Genomic DNA, 27,608 nt, shown 5'->3' with positions numbered 1-27,608 from the left:
GCAGAGCACAGAAAGAGATGTGGGACACAGGTACATTCTGCATGGTGCAGGTGACACTTCAAAACTGGCAAAACAGCAAATTTACATGGCCACTTCTTCTGAGACACCAGATGCTGCCACAGAAATTGCAAAAAATCCCCAAGAGAAACACCAAATGATTTTGCAGGAAAATGTTTGTTTCCATTCCTTCTCCACATCTTACACCTCAGAAAGTTGAGGTACCACACATAGTAAAGGCAAAACAAACACAAATTTCTCACCCTCAACAAATTATATTATTTGATGGGATGCTCCTTTGCTGGACACTTATAAAAGAGACACTGTGCTGATGCACACTATGTATGGAGAGCTGCTTGCTTCTGAAGCAGTAAATGCCAGGAGAATGCAAAGCTGGACAGGGCAGCTAAAGTGATGATGCTTTAGCAAGACTGGAGCAGAGACAGTGCTCAAGATTTCCCTACAGCTGACAACTGTTCACTCCAGTCCATGGGTTTTAATGCTCTACAGGACTTGGTCCTACAGAGTAGGCTAAAAAAGAAGCTAAAAAAACCCCAAAACTGACAGACAGTGTATGAATTAAGACCACTGAAACGAGCAAATTCTGGTTTGCTCACCATAACAAACACAGTGAGCAGAGCCCTTGCCCTGACTTTTCCTTTGGTTAACCACAGCAGCAACTCCCCTGAAGAATGCAGGGTGTGTCTCGTGCACACACGTCTCTAAGGCCGGTTGGAAATTCAGTGAAAGGTTTGCTTTCCACTTTTACAGTAATAGTACTTAGGGGAGGGCAGGAGATATTCACACTCCTTTATGAAATAAAATCAGAGGCACAAGCATCCAATACCACAAACCTGAGTCCTACAACCTGAGGTCGAAGTGATTTCAAAGGAGGTGAATGACACCAAGTGTCTCACAAGAAGAGCTCTAATCACTGAGCAATCTAGGGACTCTTCTCCAACAAAACAAAAAGAGGATTTTGGAAACAAAGTAGAATTAAGTGTTGGGTCTCTTAAGTACAGGCAGGTATGCTCTAGGTTCATTTACCACATTATCTATTCCATACTTAAATTGTAATGCTGAAACTAAACCGTTTGTCCAGCTTAAATAATCAACATCAGCTGAGATGCAAAGAAGTGTTTTTATTGCAAGCACAGTGAGCAGGGAGTGGGTTGCATATTCACATGATGTGCCTGAGGGCAGATTTAAACCAGCCACCCTTCTGGGTTTAGTGCTCATTGCTGTCAGGTGTACATCATTTCTGCCATGTGAGACATTTTCTTTGGAATATACAAGTAATACTCCATGTATCCTGAAAGATCTTCAATTGTCACATCATCCACAAAGGCCCTGGCTTGCTCAGAGCAAGAGCGTGGAGAACTTGAGGGAGTTCTTGATGGCAAAGGCTGGGAGTGATCCTCAGAAACCGTTCTATCAGGTGCCAGAGGGAGGGTGTTCTGCAAGCCAGAGAATTTGTACACTTCCATATCTTGCCACAGTTTGCACTGACAGGCTTTATCTGCACATGCACATGGCTCACTCGAGTTCTGCTTGCACACAGACTGGAAGTCAGAAAGCTCTGTAGTCTTTAGGCTTGTTTTGGATGCTGGAGAAGCTGCAGCTGGAGAGTTCTCCTGAGTGTTCTCTGATGTCAACTGTGCCACAGAAACTCCCAAAGACTCATCAGCTGCCTTGTAGCCAACGTCGGGAGTGACGCTGCAGTGTTCATGTGCACATGCTTCCTTTGGGACTGGCACCCCAAACCCACTGCTGTCCTCCTGGGCATCAGCCTGGCTCTTCTGCACCAGCTGGCTGCATGTGGAATGTGATTTTGTGCTGCAATGGATAAACTTTGGAGGATGAAGAATTGGAGACTTGGAACGCCTGCGACGCTGGGTTCTCACAACTCCTCTCGAGGGCTTCTTCACAGACCTGCCAGGGAAAGACAAAGGGAATGAAGAGTCACCAAAAACTTATTGCTGGGTTATAAGTAACACTGGGCAAAATCTCTCCAGCACTTATGTTGCATGCACAAGCTTTAGGTTTGGAGTATTTGCTCAGGGTAGTCTGCTCTCTTGGAATTTGACTTAGTTCTAGACAAGCAGTTGTATACAATATAAAAGGAACACCACGGAAATGCATCTCGGAGAGTGGGCTTTGAAGGTCAGAAAATGAGTAAAGCATGTGAGACATGACAAAATAATTGCTACAAGAACAAAGCACAAGAAAAGAGCACAAAACTAATGAATCAAGAGCAAAGGATGGTTTGGTTTCAGATGAGCATGAAGTTCTGCAGAGATACTCTAGAAACCGATTCTTTATTTTAATCTAGTTCCCAAGGCACAGTGACAGCTTCTGCAGGGTCAAACAAGGATTGAAAGAGATGCATTCATGATTGTCTGGTTCCAAACCAGCAGCTCACATTTGCTTTGAGAAATATCTACAACGTTTAGCCACCTATAGGTGACCAGCATTTCCTTTCAGTTCACATAACTGTAAAGAACAGCAGTCATTTATGAAGAGAAAAAGCTGCTGTGAGTATTTCATAAAGTTCTCTGGTAAAGACAATTCAGGTCTCTTGTTTAGAGGAGCACCAACTAGAAACTGTCTACTTAATATTCCTTTTCAATGCAGTATCATTTGAAATAGTCTGATAATCCCAAGCTTCTCTTACCCATGCCAGGTTTCCTTAGAAGCACACACATTCTTAGGTTTGGTTTCATCTGCCACTGTTCTAACTATTGCTCTGGGACTTGTCCCATCACCCACAGAGAGAGAAGTGGTACATCTGTGAGAGACAGAATGAAGAGTTAACAGCCTGCACTGGTTAGCGTTATGATTATGAAAATAAACCCTTGTGCATCTTTTCTCCCGGAAAATACTGCTCCAAATAATTTAGAATACATCTTCAAAGACCTGCCCACAAGGACCCAAATCAGAAGGATGAGTGTTGACATGCTCCAAGGTTTGTGTAACAGACCCTTGACCGAGAGATGCCGCTCACAGCTCCGCTGCAGAGCCAACCCCACGTGTCAGTGACAAACACACAGTGGCCAAATTTCAGCTTCCCAGGAGAGGGGAAGGCAGAAACACCACCACTGAAGAAACACGTCTCTTTTTCCAGAGACAAATGAGCCATTCTTTCCTAAAAATAAATGTTCTTTGGACATAAATAGACTTTGTTTAGCTGAAGAACACTTAAGCCTCTGTCTAACATAGCCTGTCAACATAAGCTAAAACTCTTCATACTCCTGCAAGTTGAATCATTTGAGCCCCAGAGTTTTGTCAGACCTACAGCTTCTATTCCAGGCAGGGGCCTTAGTAGATTTACTAAATTTTCTGGTGCTGTGAATTCACTCCACACTCCCATTTTGAAGGACTCGCAATAACCCGAGAACAATTCTTTCAAATTGCAACTTCACATATTACACTGGAAGTAAATTTTTTTCCAAATCCTATGCTAAATCAGTTTGTAAACAGGACAGATTCCCTGAAAAGTGAAAACGAGTCCCCACACACTGATCTAGCATGGGGTTAAGAGAATCCAAGCTATTAATCAAACTAATTTCCATTTAAAGGACAGTGAATACAGAACACAAGATCAAAAGGCACCAGTAAAAACTCCAAAGTAATCAAATACACCCAGCTGGAGGATGGTACTAGAGATACTGAAGAAATGAGAGGTAATTCATTACTAATGAGTTTAATTACTTAAACAAAAGATAACTTTAGAAGCCCATCTATTCACAATCTCAGCTCTGTGGTAATTGTAGTTACCACCTTGATGCTGCCTTACCTGCCCTTTCATTTCAGTGACAGTGTAATTGCATCACTGACAACAGCTTATGGGATCCTAGATTCTACAGGTAATATGCAATGGTGCACATTTGTCAGCAGAAAAAAAACATTATATGGAAGCTTTCCTTTATTTAATTTCAAATAAAAATTATCATTACCAACAGAAGACATGTGGTGCTTGTGTTCTGCCACCTGGGACAGTGGAGGTAAGTGCCACGTGTCAGATCTCCACAAACCAAGACAACACAAAAAGCATTCTTTCCCATTTAGTGATTCTGGTTATTAATAGAAATTTTGTGACAGCAATGAAAATAGTTTGTGTGGGAATCATGCACTGAATCTAACAATCTCCCTTACTGACATGGAAAGAAAGTTTCTCTCCTGGGAAAAGATGTGATTTTATTCTCATGACAGGCCTTCAGAACCATGGCAAAATGCTAACTTCAACAGCAGAGTTCCAGTCCTATGGACTCCAGTACTGGTAACCTCTGGCAGCCAGATTCCTGCCAAAATTCATTTCAGGCACATTGTCTGCTGATCACCATTATGAGTTTTCTTTCAAACCTGCTGCAAGCTGACAACAATCAAACAATTTACAATTCCTTAAGAAGTGCAGTCTGCAGGTAGTGAATTTATTTATTTCAGTCTGTTTAACTACAATGAAAGTTTTCTGTGCCTAACCTTTTGAAATTACCTCATTCCCTCAAATTTCACAGCAAGGGTGTTCCCTTTGAGTCCATTTGTAAGATGTTATGTCTGTCCCTTCCTGTGCTGTTACTCACCCAGCTGTGTCAACTCTCAGCTTTTTGAATGCTGTCTGCAGGCTTTCCTCTTCTCCATCCTTAGTTTCTGATTTCATCATTGGGATGGCCAGGAGGTGATGGAATTACCATGTACTGCTCCAATCAGAAAAAAGACACATGAAAATAATGTTAAAAACATTAGTTGCCCAGCAGCACCATAATACGTGAAAATAAACTCAAAATAGCACACTGAGCACACAAAGCTGAGGTCATTCTAGTAGAACATTTTTGAAAGCTGACTCAGAACAAGCTTTATGATACCCAAGAACGAAATGAACAGTCTCTTGTACAACTGTAGGTGAATTAACAATCCAAAGTGAAATTTAGTGTCAACAGCATCTTGCACATACATTACAGCCCAGCCAGACTATTCCACGTGTCTTACAGTGCTGCCAGAATAATTGTAGAAGAGGTGAAAGTGAGATAGAACAACACTATTAGAAACAGCCAACCTTCTACAACTCTTCTTTCCAAATTTGGGACTCAGCGTTACACATACACTTCAAAAAAACTCAAACCAAGAGGTTTTTCTTAAAACAAGATAAAGTTTTAAGCCAAACAAAACTTTTTTTAGCCTTATGTCTAGGTCCCAGCAACAGCTACACAGTCCTATCAGAACATGGTATTATGATTACAAATAGTTGTTGAAATTTACCAGTATCAGCTTGTGAACAAGTACAAATGCAAACAAATACAAAAAGCAATTTGAAAGCCTTCCTTTAAATTAAAAAAAAAAAAAAAAAAGGAAGGCTGATTTTTCTTTTAATCTGCCCCAGCCATCATTTAATCTGCTACAAAGGACTTCAAATCTTTCTAAATTTGATGCTCTTTGGGTTTGCTGGAGGTCACCCCCAGTGGTGTACCCCAGGAACAGAACTGTCCAGTCCTGTTTAACATCTTCATTAATGACCTGGATGATGTCATTAATGACCTGGATGATGTGGCAGGGTACCCTCACCACGTCTGCTGATGCCACCAAACAGGGATGAATGGCTGAAACACCATTGGGACCTCAACAGGAACCTCATGGACTTCAGCAAAAGGAAACGCAAGGCTCTGCGTGAGGTTGTTTTGTAGCAAGGAAAAGAACTCTCTCTTCACTGAGACCTTTTTTGTCTGAAGCTGTGCAGCTCAGTTACTCATGCAGAGGGATGGGGGAAATCTCTGTTCCCTCTCCCTCTCACTGCAGCTGGAGGTGGCAGCTCTCCCTCCCCACGGCTGCTCTCTGTGCTGTGATCTCACCTGGATTGCACACAGCTATTATGACACACACAGAAGGATAATGGAGCATAACAATTTCAAGGCACATGGTGTCCAATGAGTCAGACAGGGAGTAAACAGGAGAGGAAGCAGCTTAAACACTGACAACATGATGCTCATCTGAGCAAGTTACTATTTCATATTTTCTCCTAGCCAAGTATTACTACTATGGTGAAACAGATGGTCTTCACTTCACTTTTATTTCTTGGCCCCCAAGTCATCCTCAGATGATTCTTTGAAATGGAAATAAAAAACTAGGCTATATAAGTTTGGGGGTTTTTTTAACAGCAAACTCCTGCATTACAGTGCCTTAGCAGGAAGATGAAAGTAAAAACTTTTAAAATCACAGTACATTACTCAAAATACAGTATCAGTTTTTAAACTAAGTATTTTATCGTGCTGCCCTTCATCACCAACACTGCAAATCCTCAAAACAACGCAGAATTTAGACAGAAGTCTCTCCGGGTGATAACGAAGTATAAGCTTAAGCATTTTAGATGCACGCGCCAACGAGCACACACGCTAAAAAAAAAAAAATCAATTACTGTGAACACGCCCTGAAACTTACGGTTTTTACCTCCCAGGCTTTCCCACACATTTCCCTTTCCATTTCATTTTCGGCGGTTCCCCAGCACCGCCGCACTACCAGCGCACCGAGCGCAGGCGGTGGGACAGGCGCGGGCACCGCCGTCCCCCGCGGGATAACGACGGGCCCGTGCAGGGCCGCGGCGCAGGGGCAGCACACGGGCCGCGGGACAAGAACTTTGGTATGTTTAATTTTTATTTCGTATTTTTTCATTCTGTATTTTTAACCGCTCGCAGTTCCCTCCCCAGCCCTTGCCGCCCCAGCAGCCCCCTCCGCTACCCCGCGGCCCTGCTCCGGGGCCGGGCCGTGACTCAGCACGGCTCCGCGCCCGGCGAGGCTCCCCCCGCGCCCTCCGCCCTCACGAGGGGACCGGCGGCGGGAACCGCGCGGGAAGGTCTCGCCGCGCGGGAAGGTCTCGCCGCGCGGACACCACGGCGCTCACCGGCCCCCGCGGGGAGCAAGGGAGACCCGCGCAGGGGACTGGGATGAGGACGAGGATGGCCGCAGGGACGGGAGCGGCACTCACCGCGCTCCGCGGGCCGGGCCCGCCGGGGCGGCCGCGGCTGTGGAGCCTCCGGCGGGCGCGGGCCTGGCTCGGGCCTGGCGCCGGTCCCGGCCCCCGCCCGTTCCAGCGGGGGTGTCACACGGGCAGTGCCCGGCCGCCCCCGCGCTGCTGGCCGTGAGAAGGGCTCGGGAGGGCGCTCAGCGAGGCGTGGCATGCCTGAAGGGTGGGCACGGAGGGGAGAGGCAGGCTTTGCTCGCTGCTGCCTGGGGGCCGGAGCAGAGGCCACGGGCACACTCTGAAACGCTGTCTGAGCGAAAGGAAACGCTTTTCTCTGAGGGCGCCTGAGCACACACTGTCCAGGGAGGCTCTGGAGTTTCCTCCTTGGGGTTATTCAAAGGCTACTGGATATGGTCCTGGGAAAGCAGTGTGCGGTGGCCCTGCCTGAGCAAGAGAGTGGGACCTCCAGGGATCCCTGCCAGCCTGAAGCATCCCGTGACTCCTGAAACCTTTCCGAAGCTTTGCTGCAGGTGCCATGCTCACAGCTTAAAGTTACACAGGTTGCCAGGATCTGTATTCACCCATTGATAAAAAGACACGTTGATATTTTTAACACAGGCTGTGCTTGTTCTGAAAAACTCAGGCTTTGGAGTTCACAGTGAAAAGCCCAGGGTGGGTCTGGTCAGAAGGCAGTGGCATTGCCCACAGAAGGATGAGCACCCGTCACAGTGTCAGCCAGTTTTGTGCAGAGCATCTTGTTCAGACCTCAGTATCAAATCCCAATGTCTGTGTTTCAGTTTATTCTATATGGCACTGTTGGTTATCCACTGAGAGCACATCAATGGACTTGGAAGCTAAAGATGAAGAGGAGGAGAGTCTACAAACAGCATTCAAAAAGCTGAGAGTGGATGCAGCAGGGTAAGTGAGCAAGAAAAAAGGCGATGTAATTTGTAAGGGTTTTATTACATATTTGTATTTTTTCTGTTATTTTACATTTCAAAAAGAAAAAGTCATTTGTTGAAAGGTTCTTTGCTCTCTCTGAACTGCATCACTTCGGATGAAATACAGTCATTATAACTGTATAATATGTAAAGCAGTTCTTTATTACAGAGTAATTTTGACTAATATCCAACTGAAGTCACACAGTGACTGCATGGAAACATGAAGACTCACCTAAAGCAGTGAACCCACTTTTAACTGTCGTAGCTGTAGTCACCTGGTGTGACACAGAATTTGTTTGTCTGTCCCTGTAAACACTGGTGTGTGTTTTAAGCCTTTATTCAGTGCACAAAACTTGGCTTGGGGGGCGTCTGGACAGCAGCACCAACTCCTCAGAGTGTGCTGGGGAGCCCAGTCTCACTGGGAAGGGTCAGGCTAAATATGAGCTCTGAGCATTCCTGTGTTCAGGGGATTTTGTGGATTCTTACAATAAAAACTTACTCAGTAAGATACTGGGTGTGCTGATAACATGTAGTGTAAGAGCTGATGAAATTATGCAGTCTAACACTGAGACAGGTCACTTGAAGTCTTTTGGGAATTTATAAACACAAGAGGAAGTTTTGTGCTGGCAGTGTTACCTTGTGAATTCATCCCCACCACCATCAACACTGTGAATTCAGGACTTCCTCTGCATGTGGAAATACATTTTGCTTTGCTACTCATTCCCTCTGCTTCAAGATGACTTCTGAGCAATGTGGAAAAAAATAGCTGTTCTCTGTCAAGGAACTGTGGTTATTAATCATAACACTTTCAATGTAGTACCACTGGCAGACTGTGTGGGCTTCTGGTTGATTCCTGATGACATCTTAGGCATAAAAAGATCTTGTTTTGCAGACACGTGTTGTGAGCAGCTCAAATCTTGTGACTAATGCATTAATATCAACTTTGGGCAGAGTATTTGAGCTCTTTGATAGAATTTCAGCCTCATTTCTTACAATTTCCCATGTTCCAAGTCACACCTGCAGCCATCATAACTATAAATACAGATTCATGTGCTGGGGCATTTATGTTTGTCATCTAAACCTCTAGGGTCAGCTGCTTTTTAAATTTCATGCTTATCTCAAAACTGTAATGAGAAATAAATCAGTAATCTGTCCTTGCCTGTTGTACCTCCTCCACTTCTCCACCAACTCCCCCTCAGCCTCCTGCTCCAGGTGCTTGGCTTTGCATTTCAGAGGAGTAGGAGACTGTCTTTAATGACTATTGTCTGACAAGAATGTTTGGAACCTGAGTTTACATTCCTTTAATGTGTCATTTTAGTACAAATAGGGCATGACATCAACCTCTGGGCATTTTGGCTGCCTTTCATTTCATCTCACCTATCTTTAGCCACTTGACCAGTATAGTAAGAGGGGTTGTATAAACCTCTCTAAGACCCTGTTTCTACCCACTGACTACAGAGGGAGTCAATGCAGCAAATGTGATGGGCTTAGCTGAGCATGCAAAGCACAGAGGCTGAATGTGGGCCTGTGGGCTGTATCTTCAGGCATTTCTGTGATGTGGCATTTCCCTTTTTACCCAGATGTATTGCAGCTCTGTCCGTGGGCGACGGGACAATCCTCAGAACAACGACAAGAGCAGCCATGGATGGAGCCAAGCAGCAGCCTGTCAGCTCCAAGGAAGCATGGCATGGGTAAAACATGACACATTGAACAGTTGCAGGCTGCTTTCAGTGCAAGTTGTTGTTAATTAGTTGCTTCAAGATATCTTTCTTTTCTGTCACAAAATGTTTCCATAACTGATATGTTGTTCTTTGATTTCATCAAAGTCTTTAAAAACAATATTGCATCTTCTCTAGAGAGGGTTCCCAAAGCTTTCTTTTCTGTTGATATCATCAGTAGTGCTTTTCTGCAAGTCTTAAACCTTTGCAACCCCCTCTCACCTCACTCTTGGGTTCTTTTATTGCTTTTGAAGTACCTGGATATTCAGTGTGACTCTGCCAGCAGCTCCAGCTGACCCAGGTTCTGCACTACAGTTCAGTTTGGGATGACAGAGTGTCATTTGCTTAAGGCAGAAGACTTGGGGGGAAGCGCCTTGAATAAGGGTTCCTTGTATGTATCTTTCCTTTGGGGGAACCCGAATTTCTTCAGAGTCCTCCACGGTTTGTGTCACAGATTGTAAGTGTCCAGTCACCTGGTATTTCCAAGCAGAAAAATAATCTTGTAAAATGTTTTTAGTCACATTTTAGAGCTTACTGAGCTGTAGTGTAGATCTGGAGTTACCCACCTGCTCACCTGTTGAACCCTGCAGGTGTGTGAGAAAGCCTTCCCGAGGATCGGCGAGGGTCCCGCGGCGCCGGCGCTCCAAGTCTCCGGTCCTGCACCCTCCCAAGTTCACCTATTGCAACATGAAAGCCAACAGCCAGCTGAAGCACAAACCCCAGGCAGACACTTCGAAGGGTGTCGTCAGCTCAGATGTTTTTGTCCCAGCAGAACGTGGTACGAAGGACGGGCAGGATTCTCACCTTGAGGCCAGTAACGACAGAACTGAACCGTTGGAAGCTTTCACCGCCGAAGAGCCTTTGCAGCAGCTGGGGGAGAACTGCCCTGCTGTCTCCTCATCCTTTGAGAACAGCTTGCAAACCTCAGATTTCCAGTCCTTATCCATGCTTAGCAACGGCAGGCAGTGCCCTTGTACGGACAGGAAGTGCCAGTGCCAGCAGTGGCGCGCCATGGAGGTGTACTCCTTCTCCGGCCTGCGCAGCGTCCTGTCCGAGTGCGAGAAGGCTGTCCTGGGAGCCCATGCCCACTCCCTCCAGAACAGATCTCCCTCTGGGACAGCCTCAGCAAGCTCTCACAGGTCTTGTTCTGAGCAAGCTCGAGCCTTTGTGGATGACGTGACTATTGAAGATCTTTCGGGATACATGGAATACTACTTATATATTCCCAAGAAAATGTCTCACATGGCAGAGATGATGTATACTTGACTGTAAGCAATAGAGAATCCTGAAGCAGAATTTGATACAATGGTTGGGCTAATTGCCTTGTCAGTGCCATGTTTTCACTGTTGTGTGTTTGATTAAATGTTTCTTTGCCTCATACAGTTTAGTTTTCTAATAAAATGAAAAATGAAATATAGTTTCTGAGCTTAGTTCTAAAAAGAATGCACTAAAGTCTCTGAATACCTTAACAAAAGCACTCTAGGTCAAATGAGCTCTGTTTGGTTTTTGATTTGTGCTGTGGATATTGAAGCTCTGCTGTTTTCACTATGTTTTGGAAAAAACCAAACAAAACCAAAAAAAACTTCTATTTTTTTTCTGATATTTTGGCGTGTTTGGAATGTTCATTCTTAATGTATCTCCGTACTTAGAGAAAAGTTTCACAGCTACAGCTCCATCCTCTATCCTGCTCTAGAGAGAAGGATGAGAAGGCATTCAGCATTTTGGATAGGATGAATCTCCTTTCCTTGAACACTGGCTGACTCCTTTTTTAGTTGGATCAAGTTGTGAATGCTTCTTCCTTACAGTTTTTTTGGGAGGTCCAGAACGTGCGGGTGTGTACTTGGACCCTTCCTTAATCTAACTCGCTCACTCTTAAGCAGTTCTATTTTTCTGCAGATAAGTGAAGCTCTTAGAAGTAAAAATATATTTTGTTATTTGTGCTTTACAGATGGAATAATTTGGGGGGGAGTGAAGCAGACTACCAGGTTGTTTGGGCTGTGCAGTCTCAGAAGCAGAGAGGGTGGAACCATCTATACAGGATGTTTCTGAGCACATCTGTTACACAAAGTGGTGTGGAAAGGGGGTGAACAAGATGTGTGTATCATCCTGGCTTTGTGCTGTAGAGCTATGACATTCTTGCTGGTTGAAAATACTGCAATAAAAAAATTCTGTTGCCGAGACTTGCATTAATAAATGTTTGTCAAAACCCAGCAACTTAAAGTCTGAATAATTTGGCACATATTCATCTTCCCTCAAGACCTTTTTAGTTAAAAAAAAAAACTAATAAAACTCTGGTTTCAGTGTCAGCTGTACATGCTCAACAACCATGTCTGAGTAAAGTACTGTAATTTTTACTTACATGCTGAAAACTGAGTGGTCAGCAAGCCAAGGAGTCACAAGCAGTTGTGTAAAAATAGATGAAGAGCAGATGTGGACAGTTGGCCTTGTATTCTGTGCTGAAAAAGGCTCAGACATTCTAGATGATAATCACTGTAGATTTTCTTCTCACCATCCCAAAAATTTACAAGTCCAGGAAGCTGAGATTTAAAATCCAAATCAAAAAACTTAAGAATACAACTAAAAGTAATTTTGCTCTTAAATTTCATGCATATATTTAGCATGCAGTATTTGCTCTTACTCAAATTAAATGTAACTGATTTCTACATTTCCTCGTGTCACCTCCCTCTTCCAGCTCTATCCTGCAATACCCACACACACTTTGGGTTTTCTCCACTTTCCCTTCTTTCTCCCTACAGAAAATCTGGTATCATATGTACTTTGCTTGTAAACATAAACATTTAGTACCAGCTATCTTTGCTGCTGTTATTTTTCAGAGGGTGTTTCTGCTTCAGCAGAGGGTATCTTCTCCTATTTTTATTCATATTTTGGTTCTGTGCCCTCTTTACCACCATGGGAATTGTTGCTAGACAGAGGGTTGTTTGGTGAGCACTGATCCAGAGTCCATGTGTGTGAAGCTGAGGCACAGCTCTTCCATCTGCATAAAAATGGTTATTTAACCTGGTGTTGGTTATCCCCACTCCTCTCTGCATCTGGAGCCTAATGAAGGGGCACAGCAAGGCCCTTCTGTAAGAAATGTGGAGTGGCAGCCGAGGCAAGGTCACCTTGGGGCAGTTTCTGCTGTGCTGCTCTTCAGTAAAGTGTGCAGAACCCCAGGAGGTGTCTGGACTGCTGTTACATAAACCCTGTACGGATGGACAGCGTTGGAGGGCGCGTTTCCAGTTGTGGAGCAGGACAATGCCACGGGCCTGCTGTGTCCAGGGAGAGAGGAGGAATTGGGGAAATTGTGGAGGTTAAACTAGTCGAAGATATACCTGAAATTGAGGGATGAGAAATGAATTTAGGTTGCCTGAACACCAGGTGGGAGGGAAAACCTGAGAGCAGGTTCTGAGGGCACACTTCCATAGTGTCCTGTGGAGGACAGGAGCAACTGCTAGTGAAGGAGGAAGGAAAAGGGGAAAAAGTAACTCAGTCATTTTGTTTCCTTCCTGAACCCCTGTTTTTGCTAGTGTTTAAGCACATTTAGTGCTGCCTGTGGCAGAGCAAGGCCAGATATTTTGGTTCTTGACTGCAATTTTAAGGTTTGCAGCAAATGTACTGGAACATTGCTGGTGGCATTTGCACAGTACAGACCAACCCCTGGGGGTGAATGATGGGCCCTAAGAGAGGCCCAAACTTATTGTTTCCATCAAAACATTCTCAGTTCAGCTCATCCATGTCATTCTGATAATGCAGTGACTTATTTTTGCTGCCTGCCTGAAACCTCAGGATTTATTGGAAAACTGCATCTTCTCTGGGAATGCCTGCACAGCACCTTTAGCTTGATTGATGAGCAGAGATGCCCTGGTACAAGCAGTGCTGAATGCAACCCTATTGCTCCCAGCTGCTGCTGTACCTGCCCCAACAAGCCTGAGGGATCTTTTCTGTGAGTGGATGCTCTAGGATCTGTTCCCAGTGAATCTACAGAATATGTCTGAAATATTCTGAGAAAGCACCAGTGGACTTGCAGTGCTCCCAGAACTTTGCTCTTACCAGATCCCAACTCTCTGCTTCCTATCTCACAGATCCAGCCTGGGTGTTTTCCAGTAGCCCAAGTCCTTGTCCCTCTGCTTTCAGGACTAGTTAAACCGAAGCAGGAAGCAGAAGGGCACCCTGGATCAATGACATTTCTTTCTTGCCTTACAGAAGCCAAATCGAATCCAGGCTGAGCTTTACATTGGCAGATACTGAATCAGGCCACTGGGAAAAAAAAATCAATGGAGCCGTTTCTGGAGCCTGTTTTCCACCCTCTCCTTCTAAAACAGGGAGGGTTCTTCTGAGCCTGCAAAGTCCCGTGACCAACTCCATCCTCCTGTTCTCTCATCTCTGTAGCCTTTGCATCCGCTCTGAGATGAGACCCTCCCCTGGATTCAGTATTCCCAAGCTGCCAGCAGCCACAATCCTGCTCCGATGGCACCTTCTGCCAGGGCTGTGCACAGCATGCCATGGGGCAGCCCCACGCCGACCCCTCTGGCAGCCAGGGAGGCTGTGTTGAAGAGCTGGGGGTGATCTCAAGGTCACACAAGGTCAGGGCACCCCTGAAGGGGGCTGGCACCCCTCGTGCCCTTCAAGCCTTGCTCGGTTTAGCAAGCCAAACCGCAGCTAAATAAACATGGCCCTAGAGAGGCTCCGTGTACCTGCCGGACCCAGAGGGATGCACAACCTGTCACGTTTTATTCCCCACGGCGCAGCACTAATTCATCACAAGCTGTACCACTAGATGGGGCCTTCTGGACAGCGATCCAGGGAGAGCAGCTGCTGCCTGGCCAACCTGCTCCCTGCCTTTTCTGCACCCCCCGTGTCCCCTTCCAGTGCGAGGAGCCTCCAAAGATGCCTGCAACAAGGGGAGGCTGTGGAGCAGAGGGCAGGGTGGTGCTACATGGGGTGCCAGCTCTTCAAAGCTCAGTTTTCCCTCGTTTTTGCAGCCCCAAAGGAGAGGCCAAGCAAGAGCCTGTCCCTGTGGGTGACCCTGAGGCCAGTTCAGGGACTTGGGAGAGAGGTTGTTATTGGGGGCTGTTGCCCACGGGGGGAGAGAACAGGGAGGAGCCAGGGCAGAGCCCAGCACTTCCCAGCCTCTCCCCTCTCATCACCTTCCTGCACACGCTGAGGAGCAGAACATCACAACAACCAAACAATTCATTTTCATCCCCCTGTCCCTAGAAAACTGCTCTTTGCACTATATTTATGCAGCTGGGTACCAGTTTGGCCCTGCTCCCTCCCAGTGCTCCTGGGTGAAGTGTGCCTCAGTTTCCCCACTCAAACCAGCTCTTCCAAACCATCCTGTCTCTATCCTCACCAGCCCCAGTGGTTCACATGAGAGCTCTCACACAGCCCTGAGACACAGGCTGGCTCCCTGTGCCTGCAGAGCCTGTTCCACATCCTCACCAGGACCTGCCCCTACAACACCCCTAACTGGACTGGCTTTATCCCCTGGCACTGGCAATAGTTCCAAGAGTGTGAAAATATCTTCAGGCTCTCAGATTGCTGGAGATGTGGCATGACAAAGCCAAGTGTCATAAAGCACAAGTCCAGATGTCCAGGACATTGTATCCAGCTGCCTACACACCTGTGCCTGCAAACCTCTGGGTGATGCTCATTGGGCTTGGAGAGCAGCAGCAGCTCCAGAAGCCCCAGTGCTTCTGAGTCTCCTGGCCAGTTTGGAATTGTGACACACCTTGCTCATTCTGGAAGTGCCCCCCAGCTGTGCCTACTTTGTCCAGTTTGGGCAGGCACCCCAGGCTCTGGTACATGCCAAAGGCTCCTGGGCTCTGCCCCTCTGTAGGCTACATGACACCCAATAGGCAGAAATTAATTTGTCCTCTCCAAAAATAATTGGTTAAAATTTAAATTAATTTAAAGAGCCATTGCTGCTTTTTTCCTGTGAAGGTTTCAAGGCAGGCACGACACCTTCTAGGCATTTTAAACCCAGTGTCCATCACTGTGGCTATTTATTACACATCCGCCATATCTAAAGCACTCAAAAAAAAAAAAAATCTTAATCTCTGCTGAAAAATGTTCTCAAGCATCCGCAGGGGTTGGAGCTGCCCCGGATTGCCGAGCTGGCAGGCAGCGGGCGGGCAGGATCCTCCGTGCTGACTCCTCTCCTGAAGCGATGCCTGCACGTTTCCGTGGGAGCCCCGCCACGAGCGGGGACGGGCTGCGAGCCCAGCCCCAGCCCCAGCCCCGGCCCCGGCCCCGGGCCCGGCACCGCCGCACCCTGCGCTGTGACCCCGCGTCCCCCGGCCGCGCTGCCCACCCCGGCCGGGAGCGGGGCTGGCAGCCGCCCATGTGATGCTGGGCTAGCGCCGCTCCATCCCCGCGCTCCGCCGCTCGCTCGCTGCTGTCATGGCGACTCCCAATAATGTTACTCCCACCAACTGCAGCTGGTGGCCCATCTCGGCGCTGGAGAACAACGCGGGGAAATCCACGGAGGGGGAGGAAAATCACGACCCGACAGACCCCGCTCTCAAATCCCAGGACAGATTGGTTTTGTACCACTGGACCCAGTCTTTCAGCTCACAAAAGGTAAAGAGAACGATCGCTCGGCCGGGCTCCCGGGCGAGAATCACCTCCAGGTCCCAGGGCATCCCTTTGCGTCCGGGAGGATGGATGGATAGATGGACGGGCGGATGGATGGATGGAGGCACTCGGGGGACAGCGAGGGGCTCAGCCCCGTGTCTGGCCGGGGCAGCAGCGTGCGGCCAGGCAGATCTTTGCACCTTTTAACAGCATCTGCCTGGGGAGGGGATGGGGNGGGGGGGGGGCTCAGTCGAATCTTGCCTTTGCTTTGGTATCACGGCTTGCACCGGCAGCCGCCTCGGCTTTTGTACTTGCTGCCAGCCCCACTGGCGTGGCCGGGAGCGCAGACAAAGGCAGAGCCGGGCCGGGACCACCCTGCTGCTGCTGCTGCGGGAGCAGAGGCAGCCCCGAGCCAGGCTGGTGCCCGGGAGAGGATCCCGGACCCCAGCACGCAGCGATGATTCACCCCTCACACTGCAGCAGTGCCCTGGAAATTCTATTCCTGGGTTGCCCCAGCAAGAAATCCCGTTCTCCAGACAATAGTAAATGCTCATTTCGCAGCACGGCAGCTGTGTAGCAAACCCAACCTTCTCCCCCGGCCCCAAACCCCCCATCATTCCCAAGCCATGAACACCATATGGAGAATGGGCTGTTGGGAGGGGTGGCTGTCGGAACACCAAGTTCCCCGGTGCCAGGGCCTCCCCGAGCTGCACAGCCCGGCGGGGAGGCCGGGGCAGAGGTGCCCGTTCCTGCGAGCAGACACAAAGGAGGGAGGATGCCCAATGCAGCAGGGTGGCTGCACATGGTCGGGCTCGCCGCCGTCGGCAGCACGGGATCCGCACTGCCGGGGGATGCTCGTGCCCCGCTCCCCGCGGAATTCCCAGGGAATGTTTGGTCACCCCTATTTGGGATCCCCTTTGGGGTGCTGGCAGGAGCTCCCCGTGCCCTCAGGCACTGGGGTACCCTGGCACCCCGGGCTGCCTCCTGCCAGGCCTTCAGCTCCTGGAAGCAGCACAGGGAGCCTGGGGCTGGGTACCCCAGGTGGTGCTGGCTGAGGTTTATTTATCAGCTTGGAGGAAAAGGCCAGAACGAGTTGCAGTTGAGGAGCCCAGGCTTTCTCTTGGTTGACTTTAAAAGAAAAAATTAACTTGCCAGTCCTGTGAATAATTAATGACTAATTCCCTGGGAACTCTGAAGTACTCACAGGAACACTTATATATGTTAAATTGTATTTTTAGCTGCTGCTAGTTGGATGAAAACATGTACTTTTGCCTCATTCAGTGTTTCTGTAAATCATGGCTTTCTCACATCCCCTGTGGGCTTTTTTTTTCTGTGTTTGACATACTTAGTTCATAATAGTCAGGTTTTATAACCCAGAAGCCTAAAATGCCATCCCTGAGAGCATATTCAACACCATCTCATGCACAGAGCAGAGCAGGAGGATCAGCCCTGAGGGCTGGCAGTCGGGGTGGGGATGGTGATGGTGTCCCACATCCAGCCTCACTCCTGCCTCCTCCTGCCCCTCTGCAAGGCTGGACTCACCTTTCCCACCCCTGAGATTTGTGGGTGCCACCCTCGCAGTGCTGGGCAGACCCAGGGCAGGAGGAGGGCAGAGAAAGGGAAAGGCAAGTTTGACACAAGGGGTGTGAAGGTGCTGGGAGATGCCCTCAAGCTAATGTCAGCATGGAGGAAGAGAAGGAGGAGGAGGAATGCTGTGCAGGGTCACAGGGGCTGCCTGGAACTTCCCACAGAACAGAGCCTTCACCTGGTAAAGGCAGAGTCCACTCCTGAGAGTGGGACATGCCTGAGTCAGCATCCAGGTCTCCTTCAGCCAGATAGCAGCACTCACTGTGTGCACGTGTAAGGCGTAATATTGCTGCTGCCTCTGCTTCCTTTTCTTCCTCAGGTATGTGCTGGGCCATGCTGGGATCCACAGCAGCATCACTCCCCCAGCTGGAGAGCTCCAGCCTCCCTCCACCCACTGCTGAGGGATTGGCTCTCAGCCCTCCAGCTCCTCTGCCTGTCGCACAGGCCACCAGGACCAGGGAGGATGGTCCATGATTCTGAGAAGACAGGATGGGTTTGGGTATCCCCTCTTTGCCAGGAAAACAAATTATTTAGTGGCTGCCTGGCTTTTGCAGCTGTCCCATGGCAACAGCTGCTTGGCTTCTTGCAGGGCAAGCGTGTGATCCTGGCGTGTCTAAGTTTTAGGGAAGGGTCTGAGGGTGCAGTGGGGTAGGGGGCACTGGAGACCAGCTGGGTGCGTGGGGCTGAGCCCTTTCTCCCTGGCTTCCTGCCCAGGTGCGGCTGGTGATCGCAGAGAAGGGGCTGCCCTGCGAGGAGCGCGACGTCAGCATGCCCCTGATGGAGCACAAGGAGCCCTGGTTCATGCGGCTCAACCTGGGCGAGGAGGTGCCCGTCATCATCCACAGGGACAACATCATCAGCGACTACAACCAGATCATCGACTACATGGAGAAGAACTTCACGGGAGGTAATGCAAGGCTGGGCTGTGCCTCAGGAAATTTGTGTCTAGTTTAAATTCTGTTTGCTAAACAAATCAAAATTTTTCCTTTGAAGTTTCATCTTCATCCCAGAAAGTCAGCAAGCCACCAGCCCTCCCCAGACTTCCATGTTTTCCCATGAAAGTGAAGAATTTCCAGCAGAAATCCCCTGCTGGAGGGCTCTGAGGGGTGTGGTAGCTAAGCTCCCCTTTTTCTGTCCTGGAAGTCACGCTTCCAAACCAGACGATTTCTCTCAGTCCCCATGGTGCATGGCGGCATTTCACCAGAGTCCCCACTGGGGCACAGATGGGAACACTTCTGACGTCAGGTACATTTGTGCTTTGTCCTTGGGTAATTGTACAAAGGGGCCATAAGGGCCTCTGCTGAGAGAAGGTGGGTTTAAGCCATGTTCTGCTGCTCCTCTCCCCGCTTCCTCCAGGATTCCAGGGCCAGGGGACTCTGCTGTCCCTGCTGCTGCTGTGCCTCAGAGAAAACAGCCTCTTTAAAGTCAAAACCAGCCAGTGGTGCTGAGGACCATGGGAGGATGATGTGACACAAACCCAGAGGAAGGGACAGCCAGGAGAGGGAAGCTCATATTCCCCTGGAGCAGAGCTGCAGGCCTGCTGAGCCTGGCACACCGGGATGCTGAGACAGAGCTCAAAGTCAGCTTTGCTCAGCAGCTGTGGTGAGCAGCCTCTCCCTGGCATCTCACACCCCTTCAACCTCATTCCCCCAATCCTGGGGGCTGCTGGGCTGGGACACCCACTGGGCAGGCTTCAAAGCTGGGCAGGGATCTCGGGCTTTGCCATCACGATGTTCGCCCCAGCATCCATCCCCTTGCAACAGAGACATCAAAAACATCTCAAAATAGCTCCCGAAGGCAGGGCTCCTTGCCAGCTCAGCTGCTGTCCTCTCCTGGCCCTGCCACTGCGCTGCTGCTCCGTGGAGGCACGCAGCTCCCTCCCCAGTGGGGCAGCAGGGGTGGGTCCGTCAGGAGGATCCACACCAGCAGCACGTCCTAGGGAATGGCAGCTGCTTTCCTGCCTGGCAGCAGCCCCAGCACAGGGGGACATCAGGGGGTGTCAGTCCCTGCACCACTTCAGTTGGTCTCTGTGAAGGGCAGGTGGTCTGACATATGTGACAACAGGCTGTCCCCAGCAGGAGGGGGACACAGAGCTGGGAAACTCCTGTTGTTGAGATTTGCCAGCCAGGTGCAGTTTCTTACCTTTTTCCTGGGAAATGGAGAGGGGAAGCTCCAGGAAAGAGGGTCCAGAGCATCACTCCCTGCTCCATGCTCTGCTCCATCCTATCACCCAGCAGTGCAGCTGCCAAAAGCATTACCAGGATGTGGCAGTGCTGATCTGAGGGGGAATCAGCCACCTTGCAGAAATGTGTAGACTTTGAAAAGACCTTTACAAAGTATTTTTACTGAGCTATGTTTTCCCCTGGGCTAAGGGCATGGCCTTTATCAGCTGCTTACACACACTGCGGGCCAGCTATAGTAAAGGCTAGTGTGTGGAGAAATGTTTTCATTCCCCCCAAAATAGCAGTGAATAGTACCAATAAGCCATGTTTGAGGATGCTTCTCACTAGGACACTGCCCAGCAGTGCCCAGAAACCACTGATGACTTGACCAGGGCGATATTTCTTACAGGCAAGTGTGTCCTCCAAGGTCTGCACCCCCTTGCACAGCCACAGAGTGCAACAGCAGCCTCTGTGTGCAGGTTGCTGTGGCATGTAAAGGCAAGTCAGGCCATCCCAATGAAAAACCTCCCTGGAACGTGCTGAAGGATGTGGGCTGGTGGCCAGCATGCTGCTATTTCATTGTGGTTGCTCCATCTTCCTGTGGGATGGAGCAGTCCCTCTGGATGTGCTGTTCCCAGCCTCAGCCCCAGCCCATCAGGTGCTGGCCAGCAGCCCGTGGAAGGAGCACAGAAGCTATAGGTCGGTTATTGTGTCACTCATCTGGTCACTTTTCTTGGGTGGAAAATCCCCACTTGGAGAGCTGGAGCCCAGGCAGTGCAGGCAGTGAGCAGCCCATGGCAGGGAGGAGCCACCAAAACCTCCCTTTGCTCAGGGGACAGGGACACTGATGCCTATCAGTGGAACAACTCTGTGGAGCCTTCCAGCAGGGACAGTCTGGGTCAGAGCCGTGAGATTTCCAGTACAGGAGGTACCAAAATTTGCCTGGTTCTCATCCAGCCATGGGCACCAGCAGGCACGATAATGGCAAGGCCAGCTCCCTCTTGCCTGCAGCCCCGCTCCTGCCACCAGCCGCAGGGCTGGGCACAGCACAGTTGTCACTTCTGGCCCTGAAACAAGGGGCTGCCCTGCTCACATCTGCCAAAGTCCTACCAATGTGACCCGCTCAGGTGGGGACACTGGGACATGGAGAGCCCAGTGCTGCAGACAGGATGTGGGCAACAAAGTCCTGGTGGTGGATTTACTCACTGCCTGTGAACTGCTTTCTGCAGACACTATAAACATTTATGATCCCTTAAAAACTGGGAGAGTTAAAAATCTTGGGGGAGAAAAGAGCAACGTTTTGCTTCTTCTGGTGTCACCTGCCATGTATTTTGAGCTGACAGTGTAATAAAAGGCACAGTACAAGCCACCATCCATGGAAAGTGAATAAACCCAATAAGGCAGGGAGGAGCAGAGCCAGCCAGGGCAAGGGATGTTCCTGCAGCTGAGACACTGGCTGAGCATGGAGGGAAGATACACTTCTTTGGTCATCCACTCTGAATGCCCATTTTTGGGATTTTCAAGGAAGCCCAAGAACATGAGGTACCTCACTGTGACTGGAGTAAAGAATATGTAACTCAGGAGATCCTAAACTCAAATCCCCATCTTTTAGCTCTTTTCTGCAGACCAGGAAAGTTTTTCTCTCATTCAAAGAGACGTGAAATTAGAGTGTGGAGATCAGGGCTGGCTGCACTGACCCCAGGGAACACGAGGGCTGTGGGGCTGGGTAATGACATCCATACACTCGCCATGGGTTTGCCCATCTCGGGGCATGGGCTGGCTGCACTCCTGGCCGGGATGGGCAGCAGGGAGGGCAGGGAGAGCTGACAGATTAGAGTGAAAGCTCTGCCTCAGGCAGCCCCGCTGCCTCAGCAGATTGCGCCCCGCTGTCCAGAGCCGGCTCAGGAGCCGCTGAGGAGCGCTTGAGCCCTCCCAGGTGCGCTAACCCCTTTGCCTTGGCCCTGCAGAGAACGTGCCACAGCTGATCCCCGAGCCGGGCAGCCTGCTGCACTCGCGGGTGCTGCAGTACCGGGAGCTGCTGGACTCGCTGCCCATGGACGCCTACACGCACGGCTGCATCCTGCACCCCGAGCTCACCACCGACTCCATGATCCCAAAGTACGCCACCACTGAGATCCGCAGTAAGTCGCCTTTCCAGAGGGGCTCCCCAGCTCCTTTAGGCTCCACAGCTCAGCCAGACACCGTGCTCCTGCTCATCTCCCCTTTCTGCCAAAGGACTGGGGCAGAGCTGGGAAATGGCAAAGCACAGCTGGGAAATGGCAAAGCACAGCTGATCTGGGAATTGCAGGCATCCCAGAGAGACCTCCTAACTCTCAGGGGGTGTCCGGGCTCCCATGGACCGTGCACGCTTCTCCACAGCTCTTTCTGGGGCACAGGAATTTGCCCCTTTCCCTCCAATAATTCTAAGGGCAAAGGCAGGAGGGAGCAGCCAGACTGAGTTGCAGGCAGTGGATGAATCGGCATAAGTCTGTGTATCTGACCTTCAAGTGCTCATGAAACATTGACGATGCTTAATATAACTCAATGGCAGGGATTGCTCCTGGAGAGAATTCCTCGCCAGAAAACTGACCTTGTCAGGAGGGTATTGGCATGTCCCAGGTCTCTCCCTTCCTTTAGGCTCTGGCCCCAAGCTGAGCCCATAGAAAACATTGTTCCCACCCCCATCCCTTTGGTTGCCTGGGTCCCAGGTGGTCCTGCTGAGGTGGGATGCACTTGTGCACAGAGAGAAATAGGCAGTTCCTGAGGTGTAGCTTGTGGTCTGCTCTGCCTCTGCTGACACCCGTCACAGACAGCTTTCCCCATGTCACCAAGTGTCACCTCCACCCCCAGACGTTGGGCCAGCGCCCCTCCCTTCCCCAAAGGGTGTGGCTGTGATGGCTTCAGCCCCACCTGCCTCACATCACCTCCCCAGCACTCTGCTGAGGTCTCTGAACACATCTCCGTGTCCAAACCTCAGCACTGGTGACATTTTCCCAAGCCTTTGGAGGGTTGTGAGCAGGTCCATGGGCTGATGGTGTCCTTCCTCCCCAGCTCATCTTCTGCCCTCAGGCAATGGCTCAACTGCCCTGTGACAGTGGGTGCTGAGGGGAATCGATGTCATTGTGTCCGAGGAGAGGGTGAACCAAGGTTCCGGGCTCTCCCAAGGGGAATGAAATCAGGATGATATCCAGGTTTCCATCTGAGTTGCAGCCCCAGGAGAGCTGGTTGGCAGCCTTAGCAAGCACAAGCTCATGGCAGAAATGGGAATTTCAGCATTTTATAGCAGTGCACAGCCTGCTGCTGGCTCCCACCCCAGCCAGCCCTGGCACCTCCCGCATCAGCATGCTGGCAGAGCCAGGGCCTCCCTTTTTGGAGGGAACAAAGAGGGAAAGACAGATGGTCCCTGACAGGAAGATATTAGCCCAACTTTGGGTAATTTATGCTATCCCTTAGGTGTTACTCTTCCTTTAGGATTCCTTTCTTCCTTTCACTCTGCTCCTTTCCCTCCTTTGGCTCCCTTGCACAAAGCCTTTCCCATCCTCCCTGTGCCCACAGAGGCAGGAGGGTGAGCACCTCTCCATGCTCATGATGGGCTCCACACCATGGAATTGCAGCCCCAAACACTGAGGCAGGGAGGGACAGCTTCACCCAGGAGGGAGCACTCACCCCTGTGCCCCTCCCTGCCCCACTGCTCTGAATGTACACCCCAGGGTAGGCAGCCAGCTCAGACATCCCAAAGGTTCAGCCTGCTGGGGATGGAGCTGCTGGAGCCAGGTTATGGGCAAGCCCAGGGCTGTCCTGAAAATAGCAAGTAACAGACAGAACTTCCAGCAGTTCTAGTATGAATCCAGCAGGGGAAATGAAGAGCTGAAACTCCCCCTGAAACTCCCAGGCTGGGACTCACCAGAGGGAGGGGATTGGCCATACCTTGGAGCCAGCCCTGCCCTGTGTGATCCCTGTGTGCAGGGACAGCTGACAGAGCCACACGCCCTCAGATGTGGAAGCACAGCAGCAGCAAGCCATGAATTTGGCCCATTTTAGCTCTCTGGGATGTTTTCCCTTGGTGCTACAGCAATATTTTGGCTGCAGGATGAGGTGATTTGCTATCAGACACACTGATCATCCCAGCCTCTCTGTCTGTGTCCCCCCAGGACATTTAGCTAACGCCACCACAGATCTGATGAAGCTGGACCATGAAGAGGAGCCACAGCTATCTGAGCCTTACCTCTCCAAGCAGAAGAAGCTCATGGTGAGTGGGTCAAAGCCACACACATCCCTGGTGCTGGGGGAACATGACCCACAGACCTGCCATGGTCTGGCTTTGTGTCCCTGCATCCATTTATTCCACATTCTAACCCTGCTCTCCACCCAGGCCAAGATCCTGGAGCACGATAATGTGAACTACTTGAAGAAGATCCTTGGAGAGCTTGGGATGGTGCTAGACCAGATTGAGGCTGAGCTGGAGAAAAGGAAATTGGAGTACCAAGGTAGGCACTGGGCTGTGTTTATGGGGTGTTTTTCCACACGAGGCTGAGGTGCAACACCAGAAACAGCCAAAAGCTTTGCACCTGATGAACAACTCCCATGGAGCAACCACTGGTGGGTCTGGGGCTGCCTCTGGGCTCTCCTGGTTTTAGGTACACTGATGTTGCTGCAGCATGGTTTTACTAACCTCTGGCAAACCACCCCTGCATCCCTTGCCACAGGGAATAGCAGGACCCCTGTCCTCATGGGTGCCCTTTGGGAGCCACAAAGTCATCACAGGGGAATGGCAGGAGCCCTCTACCCCAGCAAGGGACTGGCAGTGACTGATGCTCTGTCTGGTTTAGGAAGCAGCAGGCTGGCCCCAGGCACTTCCACCACGAGGAGCACTGGCTGCTGAAAGTGCAGAGATAGGGACATGTGCCGCAGCCAAACCCTCACATCACCAGGCTGTGGCACATCCCAGAGGAGCATGGGCAGGGAAACCCAGGAATCTGAGGAGCCCTGGAGGGGAGAGCCTTTATAGAACCTGTGTTACATGCCAGCAGGTGGGAGAGAGGGACACCAGCCATCCCTGACAGCAAACACACAGTGCTGGGAGCCTGCCCAGAGCAGCCCTGGCACTCAGGGGTGCCTGGACACAGCTGGGCAGCACTTGTCCTGCCATCACCCCTGGATGACACCGTCCTTCCTCCTCTCTTCCTCACTGCTGGCAGGGCTCAGAACCCCGGCCCCAGGAGGGCTGCCAGCACCACGGTGCCAGATGCAGAGCAGAGCCCAGACACAGTTAATCAGGGGATGGTCCCACAGCTGCCCCTGCCCTCTGGGCCAGCCTCGGCCCCGGGGAGCCGTGCGTGCGTCACTCTCGGGGCCACCCTGGAGAGCCCTCGGAGGTGCCAGGGTCGGGCCCTGCAGGGCATGGGCTGGGGATTTACCAAGAGCCCTGATGTGCTCACAGTGGCATCCTGCCTTGCCCTAATTTCCTCAAACCCCTCATTAACCGGTGTGAGGGCTGGGACAGCAGAATTCAGCCTAATGAGGTGCCCTGGGAGGACATTCCAGGAGCCTGGAGCAGAGGGATCGCTGCTGCTGCCAGCACCCAGGTGCTCCAATGCCTTCAGTCCTTGTGTGCTGCTGCTGCTCTCTGCTCCAGAACCCCAAACTCCCACCCCGTGCCATGGCCTGGATCTCAGCAGTGGGCATGATCAGCACTTTGGCAGCCTCCCAGGAGCTGCAGTGCAGCAGCTCTGCTCCCACGCAGCCCGGCTGCCGGTGATGCAGGCGTGAGCAGGGTGGGAGGTGCTGCAGGAGCACCAGGAGACCCCTGCCACAGGCACCCCCTCAGCTGGGACAGGCTGAGCCCAGCTGAGGCTGCTGTGCATGCAGAGTTGCCTTTGCCTGTGCTTCCACCCCACCCGGTGCTGGGCAGGGGTGTGAGGGGCTGGAGCCGCCACATCGGGCTCCAGACCTCAGCAGAGGTGCAGGCCCAGGGCCAGGAGGGACAGAGGGACAGGGGTGGATCGCAGCTCTCTCCCAAAGTCATCATCCTCACATGTGCTTTCTCCTTCACCTGCAGCAGTGCCTGGTGAGGCAGCTGCCTCAGCCCTGCTCCCCTCACGGCTGAGCAGAAGCGCCCACAAGGCCCCGCCACACCCAAGAAGCTCTGGCTGCAGCACCCCCATAAGTCATTAGTCACTGAAAATATTTATTGATTAATTAGGCACAGGCAATCTGTCCACTTGGGCAGTGCCTCTAGCGGGATTTGGCAGGCTGCCAAGAAGCTACAAATGAGGGTTGCTAATTACCCATAATTGGCCCGGCCTGGTCCTGCAGGCAGCCCTGCAGCTGCAGTGCCTGCCCTCGGCCATTGCACTGGAGCCTCTCTTCTCTTTCCTGATACAATAGCCACAGCACAATGAAGAGCCCCAGAACTAGGAATCTGGAGCAAAGCTGACTGAGGGTGGGTTTTTGTGTCCCTTCTGATGTTCTTTACCTGCACTTTTTTTCATCTCCCTCAACTCCATCCCAGCCCAGCTCCTCGGTGTTGAAAGGGCACTGAGGGAGTGCTTAACAATATCCTGGCCTGAAACTGCTTTTTCCAGCCTAACAGCAGCTTGGTTTATTTTTGGATGTCTCTCTGGTGGGGTTATTTCTGGGATCACCCATTATCAGGGGCTCTCAACCCTTCAGTGTCTTCCTTCATGTCCTGCACTCGCACTGAGCTCTGTCTCCCCAAAATCCTGGCTCTTGGCACAGAGGTGCTGCCAGTTTTGGTGTCCTGGAGCACGGTCCCTGGTACAGGAGAGAGAACAAAGGCAGAACCTCCCCAGCAGCACACACAGGAGAGCAGCCAGGCCACCCAGCAAATGGTTTTGATTCCTGAGGATTTCTCACATCCCTAAAATAGGCCAAGTTGACGTGACACTCCTGAAACAGCTCCTGGTGCTGCCAAGGGCAGACACTGCTGCTCTCCCCGAGCACTGACACAGCAGAAGGGGGCACTGCACAGCATCTTCCTTCAAGGGGGCAAAGGGCTCTTTTCTAGGCACCTCCTGGGTACAGGAGGATGCTATCTCCTGCTGCTCTTGACTTGGGGGAGAGGCAGCAGAGCCTGTGTGAATATACAAATTTGTATATTCACACAGGCTATAAATAATCATGTCATATTGCCAGCTTTTGGCACCCCTGTACTCTCCATCACAGTAGATGGGCTCTGAGCTCCTGGCCCATCAAAGAGCTGGGGAAAAACACCCCAGATCTACAAATGCTCCTGCCTATGTGGACCTATTGAGCAAGGTTTTAGGTGCCCACACAAGGGATTATTACCTCTGCTCTGTCTCTTCTCTCTCCAGGGCAGAAGTGTGAACTTTGGCTCTGCGGATGCGTCTTTACTTTGGCCGATATCTTGTTAGGAGCTACCCTGCACCGCCTCAAGTTTCTGGGACTCTCTAAGAAATACTGGGAAGATGGCAGCAGACCTAACCTACAGTCCTTCTTTGACAGGATACAGAAACGCTTCGCCTTCAGGAAAGTTTTGGGAGACATCCACACCACGCTCCTCTCTGCAGTGGTACCCAATGCCTTCAGGCTGGTCAAGAGGAAACCTCCCTCCTTCCTTGGAGCCTCCTTCCTGATGGGATCTCTGGGGGGAATGGGATATTTTGCTTATTGGTACTTAAAGAAAAAATACATCTAG

At 50.6% G+C, this 27,608-nt stretch overlaps 3 protein-coding genes across 9 annotated transcripts; 2 read left to right on the top strand and 1 right to left on the bottom strand.

Annotated features, from left to right (window-relative positions):
• Window positions 1-1,119: 1,119 nt before the first annotated feature.
• LOC121343771 (oxidative stress-responsive serine-rich protein 1-like) lies at window positions 1,120-7,049 on the bottom strand. Of its 4 annotated transcripts, none has more exons than XM_041419237.1 (4): window positions 6,971-7,049; window positions 4,578-4,694; window positions 2,672-2,785; window positions 1,120-1,929 (listed from the first exon to the last, which is right to left on the bottom strand). In XM_041419237.1, the coding sequence occupies exons 2-4, from the start codon at window positions 4,655-4,657 to the stop codon at window positions 1,242-1,244; spliced, it is 882 nt and encodes a 293-aa protein (XP_041275171.1). In that variant the 5' UTR covers window positions 4,658-4,694; window positions 6,971-7,049; the 3' UTR covers window positions 1,120-1,241. The 4 variants fall into 4 exon arrangements, with proteins under 4 accessions (XP_041275171.1, XP_041275174.1, XP_041275175.1 ...); XM_041419240.1 differs by having other exon boundaries at window positions 4,578-4,691; XM_041419241.1 differs by lacking the exon at window positions 6,971-7,049 and adding an exon at window positions 6,427-6,939.
• A 470-nt stretch (window positions 7,050-7,519) lies between these two features.
• On the top strand, window positions 7,520-11,815 carry LOC121343770 (oxidative stress-responsive serine-rich protein 1-like). Of its 2 annotated transcripts, XM_041419235.1 has the most exons (3): window positions 7,520-7,864; window positions 9,468-9,578; window positions 10,196-11,815. In XM_041419235.1, the coding sequence occupies exons 1-3, from the start codon at window positions 7,659-7,661 to the stop codon at window positions 10,869-10,871; spliced, it is 993 nt and encodes a 330-aa protein (XP_041275169.1). In that variant the 5' UTR covers window positions 7,520-7,658; the 3' UTR covers window positions 10,872-11,815. The 2 variants fall into 2 exon arrangements, with proteins under 2 accessions (XP_041275169.1, XP_041275170.1); XM_041419236.1 differs by lacking the exons at window positions 7,520-7,864; window positions 9,468-9,578 and adding an exon at window positions 9,594-10,062.
• Window positions 11,816-16,007: 4,192 nt separating this feature from the next.
• Window positions 16,008-27,608, top strand: GDAP1L1 (ganglioside induced differentiation associated protein 1 like 1). 3 transcript variants are annotated; one of them, XM_041419292.1, is made up of 6 exons: window positions 16,008-16,187; window positions 18,483-18,675; window positions 21,898-22,071; window positions 24,082-24,179; window positions 24,303-24,417; window positions 27,265-27,608. In XM_041419292.1, exons 1-6 carry the CDS (start codon window positions 16,008-16,010, stop codon window positions 27,606-27,608), a joined length of 1,104 nt encoding a protein of 367 aa, XP_041275226.1. The 3 variants fall into 3 exon arrangements, with proteins under 3 accessions (XP_041275226.1, XP_041275227.1, XP_041275228.1); XM_041419293.1 differs by lacking the exon at window positions 21,898-22,071; XM_041419294.1 differs by lacking the exons at window positions 24,082-24,179; window positions 24,303-24,417.

Source organism: Onychostruthus taczanowskii, unplaced genomic scaffold (genome assembly GCF_017590055.1).
Source record: "Onychostruthus taczanowskii isolate IOZ18803 unplaced genomic scaffold, ASM1759005v1 scaffold60, whole genome shotgun sequence".
Taxonomy (NCBI): Eukaryota; Metazoa; Chordata; class Aves; order Passeriformes; family Passeridae; genus Onychostruthus; species Onychostruthus taczanowskii.
This window is presented reverse-complemented; position numbering and strand designations above follow the sequence as displayed.

Coding starts and splice junctions, on each gene's coding strand:
- LOC121343771 (XM_041419237.1), bottom strand. CDS start 4,657: ATGATGAAATCAGAAACTAAGGATGGAGAAGAGGAAAGCCTGCAGACA. Junction 2,786..4,577: donor CTGAGAGTTGACACAGCTGG/GTGAGTAACAGC, acceptor TGTCTCTCACAG/ATGTACCACTTCTCTCTCTG. Junction 1,930..2,671: donor TCTAAGGAAACCTGGCATGG/GTAAGAGAAGCT, acceptor TTTCCCTGGCAG/GTCTGTGAAGAAGCCCTCGA.
- GDAP1L1 (XM_041419292.1), top strand. CDS start 16,008: ATGGCGACTCCCAATAATGTTACTCCCACCAACTGCAGCTGGTGGCCC. Junction 16,188..18,482: donor AGTCTTTCAGCTCACAAAAG/GTAAAGAGAACG, acceptor CTTCCTGCCCAG/GTGCGGCTGGTGATCGCAGA. Junction 22,072..24,081: donor CGCCACCACTGAGATCCGCA/GTAAGTCGCCTT, acceptor GTGTCCCCCCAG/GACATTTAGCTAACGCCACC.
- LOC121343770 (XM_041419235.1), top strand. CDS start 7,659: ATGAGCACCCGTCACAGTGTCAGCCAGTTTTGTGCAGAGCATCTTGTT. Junction 7,865..9,467: donor CTGAGAGTGGATGCAGCAGG/GTAAGTGAGCAA, acceptor CTTTTTACCCAG/ATGTATTGCAGCTCTGTCCG. Junction 9,579..10,195: donor TCCAAGGAAGCATGGCATGG/GTAAAACATGAC, acceptor TGAACCCTGCAG/GTGTGTGAGAAAGCCTTCCC.